The 14,615-nt window shown below is 39.0% G+C and overlaps 2 protein-coding genes and 1 non-coding gene across 3 annotated transcripts; 1 reads left to right on the forward strand and 2 right to left on the reverse strand.

The window, feature by feature from the left end:
- Positions 1-281: 281 nt before the first annotated feature.
- On the reverse strand, positions 282-7,696 carry LOC149729014 (uncharacterized). The gene is made up of 4 exons (XM_089887565.1): positions 7,540-7,696; positions 3,426-3,559; positions 2,366-2,490; positions 282-2,007 (listed from the first exon to the last, which is right to left on the reverse strand). The coding sequence occupies exons 1-4, from the start codon at positions 7,574-7,576 to the stop codon at positions 1,155-1,157; spliced, it is 1,149 nt and encodes a 382-aa protein (XP_089743691.1). The 5' UTR covers positions 7,577-7,696; the 3' UTR covers positions 282-1,154.
- Positions 7,697-7,832: 136 nt separating this feature from the next.
- On the forward strand, positions 7,833-13,282 carry LOC149729015 (uncharacterized). Its single transcript, XM_089887567.1, has 10 exons — positions 7,833-8,005; positions 8,166-8,197; positions 8,272-8,312; positions 8,506-8,726; positions 9,150-9,239; positions 9,485-9,599; positions 9,841-9,894; positions 10,260-10,321; positions 10,583-10,741; positions 12,746-13,282. The coding sequence occupies exons 1-10, from the start codon at positions 7,922-7,924 to the stop codon at positions 12,974-12,976; spliced, it is 1,089 nt and encodes a 362-aa protein (XP_089743693.1). The 5' UTR covers positions 7,833-7,921; the 3' UTR covers positions 12,977-13,282.
- Positions 13,283-13,565: 283 nt separating this feature from the next.
- Trnal-aag (transfer RNA leucine (anticodon AAG)) lies at positions 13,566-13,647 on the reverse strand. The gene has a single exon. It is a non-coding gene; the product is annotated as a tRNA-Leu (tRNA).
- Positions 13,648-14,615: the final 968 nt, after the last annotated feature.

Below are 14,615 nucleotides of genomic sequence, written 5' to 3' on the forward strand. Positions count from 1 at the left end.
TCTCGTGAACGCTATGAGTTTTCTCAAGCAACTAAACAAACTTCCCTCTTATATCTCCAATTAACTAAGTCGCATATTTCTTTGACAGTTTAAAAACGACCACTGTTGTGGGTGTATGTGTCTTTGGCGGAACAATTAACAGTAATTCCTCCAACCAACTTGTGCTTTGTCTTATGCCCCCACCTCTAAAATTGTCCCTCCACATGAAGAGAAATAAGTGACATTTCATTATTAAACGGGTATTCCATATATTTTACTGCTAACAACAAGTACGCAACAACTTTCCGCTTTATAAAATATCTTTGTCTTTAAACAACGAGTGCAATATGAAATCAACACAGGTGAGTTGTGTTATAACATAACAAGTACACGATAACATGCAATAGTGAGTTGTGTAAAACAATTCTTCAACAAATGTGATTCATACAAAAAAGTTCAGTGATTCCATTGAAAAAGTAACATAGTGTTTCCAAACTTAAAACAAGGATAATAAAGTCATTAACATAATGGTTAAGTCTTACGTACTAACTAAAAATGTTGCATTTTAAAGCTGTTAATATTTTCAACAGAATGTTTATAGATGAGACTGTTCGTTGCAGTATTAGCTTAAACCTTTATTTTAATTCTGTCTAAGACAGTTTAAATAAATGTAACTGGCTCTATCCTTGTATCGCTGGAATAAGGCAGTCTTTCACGGGTGTTCTGTTTCATACACCTCGTGCCCGCTTACAAGTAACCATGTATGTAACTTTGTAAGTGATTATTAGAAGATTGTTTTCATATACCCAATGCAATCTCTAACACTGAGTTATTTTTGGTTATTCGCAAGTAAATATATCGTACGCATACAAGTAGTTACAAAGTCTTAAATAAGTTTGGGGTATTTTAACCATAGGACTGTCATTATTCATAGCGAGAGTAATATATTTAGTAACATCCCGACAAAGTTAAGCATTATAATTATATAAATAGTGTTGTAGCAGCTCATCTGGTATAAATAACTTAGTAAATTTCCAACCTTCTATCTGCCATCTGGCAACACTTAATAAGGGAATACTTTTCCTGATATTTTTAAACCAGATGAGCTGCTAAAAGATTATTTACATAATGCCTGGTAGCAGAAGTAACATAACATAATATTAAATATAATTCCATTAACTGCCACCACTTCCAAAACTTCCAAAGCTCCCAAAACTTCCGCTGCTGCCAAAGCTGCCCCAACTGCCGCTGCTCCACGAACCCCAGGAGCCACGACGGGTCAACTTACTAAGCGCGTAGCCTCCAGCCAAAGCTGCAGCCGTTCCACCGATGAGTTTCTTATGCTTCCCAGCCTTTTTCCCAGCTCCACCCAAAACTGAACCAAGCCCGCCTCCCATCATACCACCCATAGCTGCTGAATTTCCTTTCGATTTCTTTTTCTGCTTTGGTTGTTGGACGTAGACTGTTTGTTGGGCTCCGTATGGAGCAGGGCCTCCGTATGCACCTTGTGGGTAAGCTTGCTGAGGGTAACCTTGTTGAGGGTAACCTGCAGGCGGTGGACCCCTATAAGGTGCTTGTTGGGGGTAAGATGGGTACTGTGGACCAGGTTGCCCATAAGGGGGTTGGTAGGGTTGAGCGTACCCTGTAGCTGGGGGTGGGTACTGTGGGGGTCCTGTTTGGTATTGTGGGGGTCCTGGAGGGTAATTAGGGGGTTGATAACTCCCAGGTGGTGGTTGGGCACTATAGCTAGGTGGTTGAGACGGCCCGGATCCTAAGTTTAAGTTCTCAAAGCCCAAAGATGGACCTCCTGGTGGTGGGGGGCCTTGCGGGTAAGCGGGGCCTGGAGGGTTAGTGGGGCCTTGAGGGTACGCCACTGGGGCTGGTGGGTAACCACTTTGAGTTTGAGTTGGGTAAGCTGGTGCCGATGTTGGGTACTGTGGTTTGTGGGCCCCAGGTGCTGCAGATTGGCAACCAGCGGTTGTTGTCGGTTTAATTGACCTTGCGTTGGTGAGAGCTTGCATCCATGAACTGGCGCGTAATAATTTACATTATGTGTATTGGGATTAGGTCAAACAACCAAGTAGAAGTAGTTATCACAATACTTAAATTATGTAATATTGTAGGTACAGACATGAAATACATGACAGTTACCTATTTAACAACAATACCTATGGCAGTAATATGATGGCCATGATGTTACTTGCACAGATTTGCAAATGCTAATTTACAGCCAGAACAAAATAAGTGGTGACAGAAACCAGTGAATTCTTTGGATAGGTTGTAAAAGCATAAGTGGTCATAATTTAGTAGACACTGCACAAAAACAAACAAAGTGTCAACTTAAATAACATGGTGCTCAACTTGTGTTAAATTTAATCTCACTTACTCTACATCTTGTCTGTTATCTGCAAGCAGTAGAAATTTCCTGCTTTGTGTTGCAAGCAACATCACGCAGTCAACAGAATGGGAGGAAGGTAATGTTGGGATCTTAGCTTGGATTCCTGCCCCAACCTGTAGAAAATAAATATTTTATAGATTTCTGCTACATTAAAATGTATTATTGAACAGACTTGGCACATAAAGTGATATTCTCAAGCAAGTTAGAAAAATACTTTAATCTTTCAAGATTTTTAATGGTTATACATAAGTACCTAAATATTTAACAATGTCACAATGGGCATGAGAAACAGTCTAGTTATAATATTGGTAACTTTAATATCAATTAAATTAAAATGCAAATATAGTGAAGTATTGTTAATGTTATCATAGCAATAGTTTAAGATACAACAAGCTGTATTTAACAACTAGTACAAAAAATTATGTAAACATTATATTGTTTGTTTATGAACAGAATAAATATTTAATAAGTTTGTTTTGGTTAACACTTGTTACAGTTAAGTACACAATGTTAAAAGTACAAAAAACATTTGTTCTAACATATCATAACATAGTGTTTGATTATATATATAAAGTGTATAGCATTATATATATATCATATATGGGTTTAGATGAATAAATGATTAAACTGAATCATATGTGTATACTGGGTGTGTATCGTTAATTGTAATTTGTCTCTCTTGTGTATCTGTACCCTGGGGCAAAATGTTTAATTGAAACTTTATTCCAAACTTCTCAGTCTACTTGTTTAATTAACATTGCAATTGAAGTAAGATAACTGAATTTATGTTGATGTTGTTTAAACATGGCTTTATTCATCAGGTTTAGTCGCAAATAGTTCATACTGACTGTCAAACAGTACGATATAACCCACACTTTGTATTTTCAACAAATTAAAAACAAAATGAAAATTAAGCCAAATACAAAGGCAAAACATCTAATTAAAATACTATGTTTTTCATTGAATACTTTGCAACCACAGCCATGTAACTTCTTTTTTTAAAACCTATAATTTACTTTTAACCTTTCCAAATAAATTGCCAGTTTACCTGAATATCGTAGCAATCTCGTGTAATATGAAAGTTTCCTGCCCTGGGTCCCCCCTTGTTGTCATAAGTAACGAACTGCCCATCATTATACAAGATAAAGTATCGGTTTTTCCAACCTTTGAATATCCCGGAAGCTGAAACAAAAGAATTCATTTTTTACTGGTATGAATAACAGGTATTGAAATAGATCTTTTGATTACTTTACATATATAATATAGAAAATATGAGTCGAAAAGTAAATGGTTGGTCATATGATATGCAATATGTTTACAGTTATAGGTCCATACAATAAAAATTGACGTCAGAAATTCCACTAGGAGAAAGCATGAATGTATAATATAATAATACAAAACTTTAAATGATAAAAAATGATAATAACCTCGAGTAAATAAATAAGAAAAATGATGACAACCTTAATATTTTTCTGTTGCAACTCGACGCCTAAAGTGACGTCACATAACCCAATCCCAATACTTAATTAATCAATGCCAACAGTGCGGATACGACTTATCTCATGAGAGACTTTCCCATGAAAACAAACCCCCCGTTGAACGAGGTTAATGATATCACGTTCAGCCGATGACAGGCCCAAATCGATTCCCTTTTATCGCATGACGTCACACTGCTGTCACGTGATTCTGTCCGCTATATAATTCGCCTTTTCCCTAACACAATAACTAATAACGAGAAACCACTATCGGCACTGAGACCTCGAGGTCAGTCTAGGTTCATGGCGGGCTCTTACGAGCCTTTGCCCAGCCGTCAAGTAAGCTTTTACCCGATACCGTATCGTGTACTTGTATACCAGAAAAAGGAATAAAACATAGCAAGATATCATGAACTGTTTGGTTTCTGGTTATAAAAGCAATTAGTACTACAGTAGATATAGCATCCCGCTGAAGCCTGTATATGAAGTCGGATCAGCACGGAGTCATATAACCCAACCAGCGATCCTGTATATTCAGTGGGGGCTATAAATGGTGAACCCGACGTTCGATTTGAACACGCAAAACCTTCCGACCCGACAGGCTACTATTCCGCAGAAGCCGTCCACAGCAGTTATTTATTGGACTATACCGATGTTACAAACCGACTAGCAGCCACTATGCTGCAGAAGCTGTCCGCATCTATTTAATGGACTATATGGCAATACAAGCAGGCGCAAAAGCGTCCGCGATCTGCAATACTGACTGACAAAGCAACATCGCAAACCAGGTGTGTTTTTATATTTTACGACCGTTCAACTTACGGTCCCGTCTCCCGTTTGCATTCGCTTCGAAATGGATCTATTTCTCGCGACCACGATGTCAGAAACGACCAGTTTTCCACTGCTATCACTACGCCGTGGGTATTTTTCGCCTCAACGAAAGGATATAAGACCGAGGACAAGCAGCATCCTCAACAGTCTACACAATTATCCAGTCTGCGTCAACGCCGTTCACAAGTAAAGGAAGTGCAACACGGAGAAATATCAGGTGTGCGTAACCGGTGTCTAACATAAACTCTCGCAGGGCGACCTGGGCTACAGGCGCCGACTTATTCTGCCGGCTTTGCCGGGCTAACAGCAATAAGTGACCCCATGTCCGTTTCATTATCGCACGAGCGACTTCAATGCGCACACCTGTATTTTACCCCATGACCGTCCACAACTTTAATCGCTCCGAGCTACGGAGCATAATACCGCTGTTCCACCCAACCTAATTTTTGTTTATGTTCTTTCTTTGTATATCTTGCGCCATGTGTCTTTTACTTCGCTTTTATTTAGTTTTTTAATTGCCCCGGATTTGTTATTTTATCGTTATCGTTTTCTTTATATATTGTAGGCGTCGAGTTTCAACAATGTATTCGGTTACATGAGACCCACATATCAATTTCTCATTGCCGAAAGGGAGGTATTGTTGCAACTCGACGCCTAAAGTGACGTCACATAACCCAATCCCAATACTTAATTAATCAATGCCAACAGTGCGGATACGACTTATCTCATGAGAGACTTTCCCATGAAAACAAACCCCCCGTTGAACGAGGTTAATGATATCACGTTCAGCCGATGACAGGCCCAAATCGATTCCCTTTTATCGCATGACGTCACACTGCTGTCACGTGATTCTGTCCGCTATATAATTCGCCTTTTCCCTAACACAATAACTAATAACGAGAAACCACTATCGGCACTGAGACCTCGAGGTCAGTCTAGGTTCATGGCGGGCTCTTACGAGCCTTTGCCCAGCCGTCAAGTAAGCTTTTACCCGATACCGTATCGTGTACTTGTATACCAGAAAAAGGAATAAAACATAGCAAGATATCATGAACTGTTTGGTTTCTGGTTATAAAAGCAATTAGTACTACAGTAGATATAGCATCCCGCTGAAGCCTGTATATGAAGTCGGATCAGCACGGAGTCATATAACCCAACCAGCGATCCTGTATATTCAGTGGGGGCTATAAATGGTGCACCCGACGTTCGATTTGAACACGCAAAACCTTCCGACCCGACAGGCTACTATTCCGCAGAAGCCGTCCACAGCAGTTATTTATTGGACTATACCGATGTTACAAACCGACTAGCAGCCACTATGCTGCAGAAGCTGTCCGCATCTATTTAATGGACTATATGGCAATACAAGCAGGCGCAAAAGCGTCCGCGATCTGCAATACTGACTGACAAAGCAACATCGCAAACCAGGTGTGTTTTTATATTTTACGACCGTTCAACTTACGGTCCCGTCTCCCGTTTGCATTCGCTTCGAAATGGATCTATTTCTCGCGACCACGATGTCAGAAACGACCAGTTTTCCACTGCTATCACTACGCCGTGGGTATTTTTCGCCTCAACGAAAGGATATAAGACCGAGGACAAGCAGCATCCTCAACAGTCTACACAATTATCCAGTCTGCGTCAACGCCGTTCACAAGTAAAGGAAGTGCAACACGGAGAAATATCAGGTGTGCGTAACCGGTGTCTAACATAAACTCTCGCAGGGCGACCTGGGCTACAGGCGCCGACTTATTCTGCCGGCTTTGCCGGGCTAACAGCAATAAGTGACCCCATGTCCGTTTCATTATCGCACGAGCGACTTCAATGCGCACACCTGTATTTTACCCCATGACCGTCCACAACTTTAATCGCTCCGAGCTACGGAGCATAATACCGCTGTTCCACCCAACCTAATTTTTGTTTATGTTCTTTCTTTGTATATCTTGCGCCATGTGTCTTTTACTTCGCTTTTATTTAGTTTTTTAATTGCCCCGGATTTGTTATTTTATCGTTATCGTTTTCTTTATATATTGTAGGCGTCGAGTTTCAACAATGTATTCGGTTACATGAGACCCACATATCAATTTCTCATTGCCGAAAGGGAGGTATTGTTGCAACTCGACGCCTAAAGTGACGTCACATAACCCAATCCCAATACTTAATTAATCAATGCCAACAGTGCGGATACGACTTATCTCATGAGAGACTTTCCCATGAAAACAAACCCCCCGTTGAACGAGGTTAATGATATCACGTTCAGCCGATGACAGGCCCAAATCGATTCCCTTTTATCGCATGACGTCACACTGCTGTCACGTGATTCTGTCCGCTATATAATTCGCCTTTTCCCTAACACAATAACTAATAACGAGAAACCACTATCGGCACTGAGACCTCGAGGTCAGTCTAGGTTCATGGCGGGCTCTTACGAGCCTTTGCCCAGCCGTCAAGTAAGCTTTTACCCGATACCGTATCGTGTACTTGTATACCAGAAAAAGGAATAAAACATAGCAAGATATCATGAACTGTTTGGTTTCTGGTTATAAAAGCAATTAGTACTACAGTAGATATAGCATCCCGCTGAAGCCTGTATATGAAGTCGGATCAGCACGGAGTCATATAACCCAACCAGCGATCCTGTATATTCAGTGGGGGCTATATTTCTATAAGAGGCCAACAGTATTCACTATACAAATATAAAATACATCTATCAATATAATATAACTATACAATTACGTACTTTATAACACTGCATTGTTGCATACGATAATATTATAAAACCTATAGTCATCCGTTTAAAAGTTTAACTAAACGTTTATTCGGTATATTAACAAAGACGTATAATGCTATACTTACAATATTTTTGAAGATATCCCTCCTTAGTGACCGACATTTTATCACAAACTACCGTAAACCAACAGATAACTATGTTTGCGCAGACACTCTTGCAGTAATTGATCAAACAAAACTCGAATGACTTGACTCTTATCGCCAGTGTTTCCAAATGTATTTAAAATATTTTAAAAAAATATTTTTTGCTATTCAAGCAAAAATTAGGGCGCAAAATGTATATCATTTTATACACAAAAAATATTGTTTGCCGAAATTTTAATTTTTAAATAAAAGTTGGAAACACTGCAGCGTGACTCAGCGAATTTTAAACAGTTTGTACATTTGTTTTAGCCAATACTTCAGTTTTAAAAATCGTTTCACGGCGAATTTAGATAGTTTTATAGATATGCAGACGGCTATTTCAAATAAGAGCCGTTTGATTTTAAAACTGGCTTGCACATGGCGGAAATCGGCTAGAAATTTATCCTCGGTAAGTGCTCGTATTTATGCAATTACTGTCATTTGTTTATGTCTACCTTTGCCGGGGTTTGAACCGTTTAACCCTCGGGCCTTGGTCACAGTAAACACGTAGCATTGTTAAATATGTGTTAGCAAGTTGTACCATATTAAAGTTGAATTGTTTATTGCAGGTATTGGAAGGTTTTTATGGTTCTGTTGGAAAGTAAGTTTCAGTTTAATATTATGTCGTTTCAAAATACAGTATTTTATCTGTTGCTAAATAAATGTTTTTTCCAGCACCCCACTTATCAAGCTACATGGTGTAAGCAAAGAAACAGGTCAGTTATATTTGTTTGTGTTATTGTTTTTCTTCACGTACTATACAGGAGCAGCAAGTTTTAACGACTGTTGTTTTGCTGCTAATTTGAATTCCCTTCTCTTGTCGTGTTAATTAACCTGATTTTTGTTACTGTATTCAAAAATATAAATAGTAATTTTTATGTTTCTGAAAGCCCCAATATTCATACAAAGGTTGTGAGATTCTTGCAAAAGCTGAGTTTCTTAATCCTGGAGGATCAGTAAAGGATCGCGCTGCTCTCTTCCTCATCAAAGATGCTCAAGAGAAAGGTTTGATATCACCTGGTGGGACCATTGTGGAAGGGACCGCAGGGAACACTGGGATTGGACTCGCTCATATTTGCAACGCCCTTGGATACAAATGTGTGATATACATGCCTGATACACAGTCCCAGGTTTGTATAGTGATTAGTTTATGGTTTTCAAATATAACTGCTAGCAACAAATTGTCCTTTAGTGGGCGCTATTGTTCCATAAGTATTCATAATTGTCCTTTTGAATTTTAATCATTAACATTGTTAAAATACAGCTACACTTATAGTTGTCAAATATTGGGAACCTTGATGTGGTGAATGCCACGTATATGGCTCTGCTTATTTGTATATGCATATACCATCAAGGTAAAACACTGGCAAGCTAAAACACATGATGTCATCCCTGTTTCAAAAATTTGTGTGACATGTCATACTTGGTGGTAAACCATAATTTGGGAGCCATTTGTGGAAAACACCATTGAAGAACCATGTATTAGCTTGCCATGTATTAACCTACCATGTATGTATTGGCTTTTAGTTATAACTTAAATGTAACTTCCACAGGAAAAGATCGATATGTTGAAGGTGTTGGGCGCTGATGTGCGGCCCGTGCCCGCCGTGCCATTTGATGATTCAAACAACTACAATCATCAGGTAGATACCTGTTGAATTCATTCTTCACTTTTAGCAAGAAAATGGTGGTTTTAAAATATAGTGTAACGATGGGATGAAATATAATCTATTCGGATTCAAATGAGCATTAAAAATGTGTCGAAAAAAGATGGAATATTTAGATAGATTGCCACTGATATAACCCACTTATTTGCATGTTTTTCTATAGTTCACCTAACGAAAATTCAACAAATTGAATTAACCACTTATAGACATAATGTTTACAGGCACGGAGGTACGCAGAATCTCTCCCAAACGCTGTGTGGACAAACCAGTTTGACAACACAGCAAACCGACGAGCACATGTTGTTACAACGGGACCAGAAATTTGGGACCAAACTGGTGAATGAAGTTTAGTGTTTAAATTAACAGTTTTCAAATAATATGCTTTTAAAGTGACTTTAAATTAAACAATTTTAAACAATTAAATTTCAAAACATTTTTGTGTGTATTGGTATTTATATTATTAAAAACATTAATATCTATATATATTTCAAAACTTTTGCGTTTTGTTTGTAGGCGGGGTTTTATAACATTATTTTTGTGGATATTTATGGTTTATTCAAAACTTGTTTATTTATAGACGGAAAAGTGGATGCTGTTACTTTTGGTTCCGGTACTGGGGGTACTATGGCAGGTGGGATGTTGTTTGTTTAAATTACATTTATTGCTGTTACTTTTGATGCTGTTACTTTTGGTTCTGGTACTGGGGGTACTATGGCAGGTGGGATGTTGTTTGTTTAAATTACATTTATTACACTTAAATTTTAAGGCTAGATTACAATTGTGAGTGTATGTATTTTTAGGCAAGACACTTACCAGCAATTGCTTCAACTCAGTGTTATGGGTTATCTAAAAATGTCACCCACAAAGTAACATACAAATTTAGTATATAAAACAGAACAGAAAACCCATTTTATATCGACTGACCTCGCTCCTTTGTACAAGGATGAATAAGTTACATTCATTCATTACACCTAACTAACAATCTATACCATACAGGTGTGGCAACGTATTTAAAATCAAAAAACTCTGCAATCAAAACTGTGCTAGCTGATCCCCAGGTTTGTTTATACTATGTTTGTAGCATTGTGGGTTTAACAGCCACGCTTTTATTTGACAATTAGTTTCACCTACAATGTGTGTATAGTGTATATACAAAACTGTAATTTTGTTGCTAATTTTCTTAGAGATAAATAAATAACTATATCTTGTTATAGATTTGTCTATGACTTGTGGGTCTTTATTCTCCATTGTAAAGTCTGTATTGTGATGTTGACATTTGTTTGAACTTTTGAACTCACCAGCATTATGATGTCATACAGGGTAGTGTGTTGTATAAATGGTTTACTGAGGGGAAGTTGGAACGCACGGATGGTTCGTCCATCACTGAAGGTATAGGGCAAGGGAGAGTAACAGCTAACATGCAAGGAGCTCCCATTGATGAAGCAATTTGTGTGTTGGATACTGAAGCTGTCGATATGGTAGGCTATAATTCAATAGTGAGCATGAGGTTTATGAATACCACCATGTGTGGCTGGTGTATAAGAAGACACCATGTTATAACTTGACAGTGAGCATGAGGTGTATGGTGTGAGGAAGACACCCATGCTATAACTCGACAGTGAGCATGAGATGTATGATTACACCATGTGTGTCTGGTGTATAAGAAGACACCCATGCTATAACTCGACAGTGAGCATAAGGTGTATGAATACACCATGTGTGTCTGGTGTATAAGAAGACATCCATGTTATAACTCGACAGTGAGCATGAGGTGTATGAATACACCATGTGTGTCTGGTGTGTAAGAAGACACCTATGTTATAACTCGACAGTGAGCATGAGTATGATTACACCATGTGTGTCTGGTGTATTAAGAAGACACCCATGTTATAACTCGACAGTGAACATGAGGGGTATGAATACACCATGTGTGTGGTGTATAAGAAGACGCCCATGTTATAACTCAACAGTGAGCATGAGGTGTATAAATACATCATGTGTGTCTGGTGTATAAGAAGACGCCTATGTTATAACTCAACAGTGAGCATGAGGTGTATAAATACACCATGTGTGTCTGGTGTATAAGAAGACACCCATGTTATAACTCAACAGTGAGCATGAGGTGTATAAATACATCATGTGTGTCTGGTGTATAAGAAGACGCCTATGTTATAACTCGACAGTGAGCATAAGTATGAATACATCATGTGTGTCTGGTGTATAAGAAGACACCTATGTTATAACTCAACAGTGAGCATGAGGTGTATGAATACACCATGTGTGTCTGGTGTGTAAGAAGACACCTATGTTATAACTCGACAGTGAGCATGAGTATGATTACACCATGTGTGTCTGGTGTATAAGAAGACGCCCATGTTATAACTCAACAGTGAGCATGAGGTGTATAAATACATCATGTGTGTCTGGTGTATAAGAAGACGCCTATGTTATAACTCAACAGTGAGCATGAGGTGTATAAATACACCATGTGTGTCTGGTGTATAAGAAGACACCCATGTTATAACTTAACAGTGAGCATGAGGTGTATGAATACACCATGTGTGTCTGGTGTATAAGAAGACACCCATGTTATAACTCAACAGTGAGCATGAGGTGTATGAATACACCATGTGTCTGGTGTATAAGAAGACACCCATGTTATAACTCGACAGTGAACATGAGGTGTATGATTACACCATGTGTGTCCGGTGTATAAGAAGACACTTATGTTATAACTCGACAGTGAGCATGAGGTGTATGAACACACCATGTGTGTCTGGTGTGTAAGAAGACACCCATGTTATAACTCAACAGTGAGCATGAGGTGTATGAATACACCATGTGTGTCTGGTGTGTAAGAAGACACCCATGTTATAACTCAACAGTGAGCATGAGGTGTATGAACACACCATGTGTGTCTGGTGTGTAAGAAGACACCTATGTTATAACTCGACAGTGAGCATGAGTATGAACACACCATGTGTGTCTGGTGTATAAGAAGACACCCATGTTATATAGCTCAACAGTGAGCATGAGGTGTATGAATACACCATGTGTGTCTGGTGTATAAGAAGACGCCCATGTTATAACTCGACAGTGAGCATGAGGTGTATGAATACATCATGTGTGTCTGGTGTATAAGAAGACACCCATGTTATAACTCGACAGTGAGCATGAGGTGTATGAATACACCATGTGTGTCTAGTGTATAAGAAGACACCCATGTTATAACTTGACAGTGAGCATGAGGTATTTGAATACACCATGTATGTCTGGTCCGAGATATAACACTGTGGGGTAAAATGGGATACCATTCACATAATAATTTACATTTTCAGATAAAAAAATGGGACCAGAAAAGAAACTGAAATCATGGTTTATTTTACTCCCACCTTACTATAGTTACGTAGGGAGCATTTTGTATGAATACCTTGTGTGTGGCATAAACACACCATTATAACACAACTTACTTTAATCTCCAGACATTCCGACTTCTGCATGAAGAAGGTTTTTACGTTGGAGCTTCATCTGGTTTAAATGTTGCAGCTGCTGTCAAAGTGGCGCGTGGCATGGGGCCTGGACATATAGTTGTCACTTGCCTCTGCGACACCGGTCAGCGATACTTTACACGGCTCTACAGCCGTGCCTGGCTCGAACAGAAAGGACTTTTATCGGCGGTTCCGGAAAAGTATCGCTTCTCGCTTGTGGGTTGAACCTATAGTGCAATAATTGTAGGAAATATTATCGGAGTTAAATTTCTTTTATTTTGTGTTAGGATGAATATTTTAAGTTGTAACATTTTGATTCCACACTTAACCTTAACCTATAACCCTAATTCCTACTGTTTTCTGGATTAGTTTATTTAAAATTTCGGTTTAACAACTTTGGGTAATTTTATATTTTAAAATTTTTTAATTTAAAATTACTAGCTCAGCGATAATTGTTTCTGTATATTTTAATTCTGTTTTTACTATGCAATATTCATGACTTAACAAAATAAAAGAATAAACAATCAGTTATATTTGAAGTGGGGTGTAAATAAATTACAGTTATTGTTTGAAAAAAAGTGTTTTTTAAAAAAAAATTAATTAATAAATGCCAGCAAAGAATGCTAGATAGGGTACGGACATTTTATTTGAAACGAAGAAAATATCTTCGTCTCGGCTGTGTGTCGAGGAGTTTTTATGTCTTGAGTATTTAATAGTCTTGAATATTCAAGAGTTATTCTTATTTTATCTAACCTAATGTTATAAACGTGCAAACTGGTTAACTATCACATATTGTTTTCTACGCAAAAACTAATGGCAGCGGTGGGATTCGAACCCACGCCATCGAAATGACTGGTGCCTTAAACCAGCGCCTTAGACCACTCGGCCACGCTACCGACGATGCAGAACACATCAATCAATCAAGTAGAGACAACTGCGCTATTCCTTACGGGAAGTCATTATACGAAGCTATTTACCACTGCAAGTTATCGGGCGGATTTTCTTGGCTTAGTTCGCCATCTGGTCTTCTAAGCGCCCTGTAAGTGACTGGGCTGTGATCGTATCTTTCTGTGTAACCCCGAGAACACCTGCCGGCTTTACATCACAATTGTGCTCCAAACAGCAAGCTTTGTACGATAAGCAACACAAAACACGTTCATAACATCAATCTTAAGATAAGGCCGACGGAGCATTTAGCATTGCGCTCAATATTCGCGCTGCTGTGTTCAGTATAATTTATCTTCAGCGGGGAAAGGATGTTCGTCCATTTCTTGTGGAACACCAACTCAAATAAAGGATTCGTTCATCACAAAACGCGTCGACGCCCGAGCTCTTTTATCGTCGGCTTATCGTTTCTTTGTTATTTTAAATCAACAATACGAAAGATTTCGTCCAAAGTGAGAGAGCTGATCGAACCGCACGACGCAGCGTTGTGACGTACACACCCCATCTGTGGTGGGCAGGTAATATGAGATAATCCAACCCTTGATCGCTGTCGCGTTGCTATTGTGACGTAACTACAGTTGTGATTCATCCCGCGCTTCCGTCGTCCCGAAAGGCCCCATCGCTCATCAGGTGACGTCACATGGGTCATGAACTTTACTCACATCGAGTCAAAGCACGCGTTGCATTCCAAACACACACGTGACCTATCTAACGCGAATTCTCTGTTTAAACAGGTTTCGGTTAGAAGGGGACCGACAGAAAGATAAAGCGTCTGGCTCGCACCTGCGCCGCAGTCACAACTGACTGGATGGATGGTTTTATCGTCACCTTTCTCCGTTCGCCCACATTCCCGACCCCGTTGGTGTGTTGGCGCAAAATAAGCGGAAAAAGTTTAAAGTTTTTCGTAACTTGATCGATT

This window comes from Ciona robusta, chromosome 11 (genome assembly GCF_009617815.1).
Source record: "Ciona robusta chromosome 11, ASM961781v2".
NCBI classification, from domain to species: domain Eukaryota; kingdom Metazoa; phylum Chordata; class Ascidiacea; order Phlebobranchia; family Cionidae; genus Ciona; species Ciona robusta.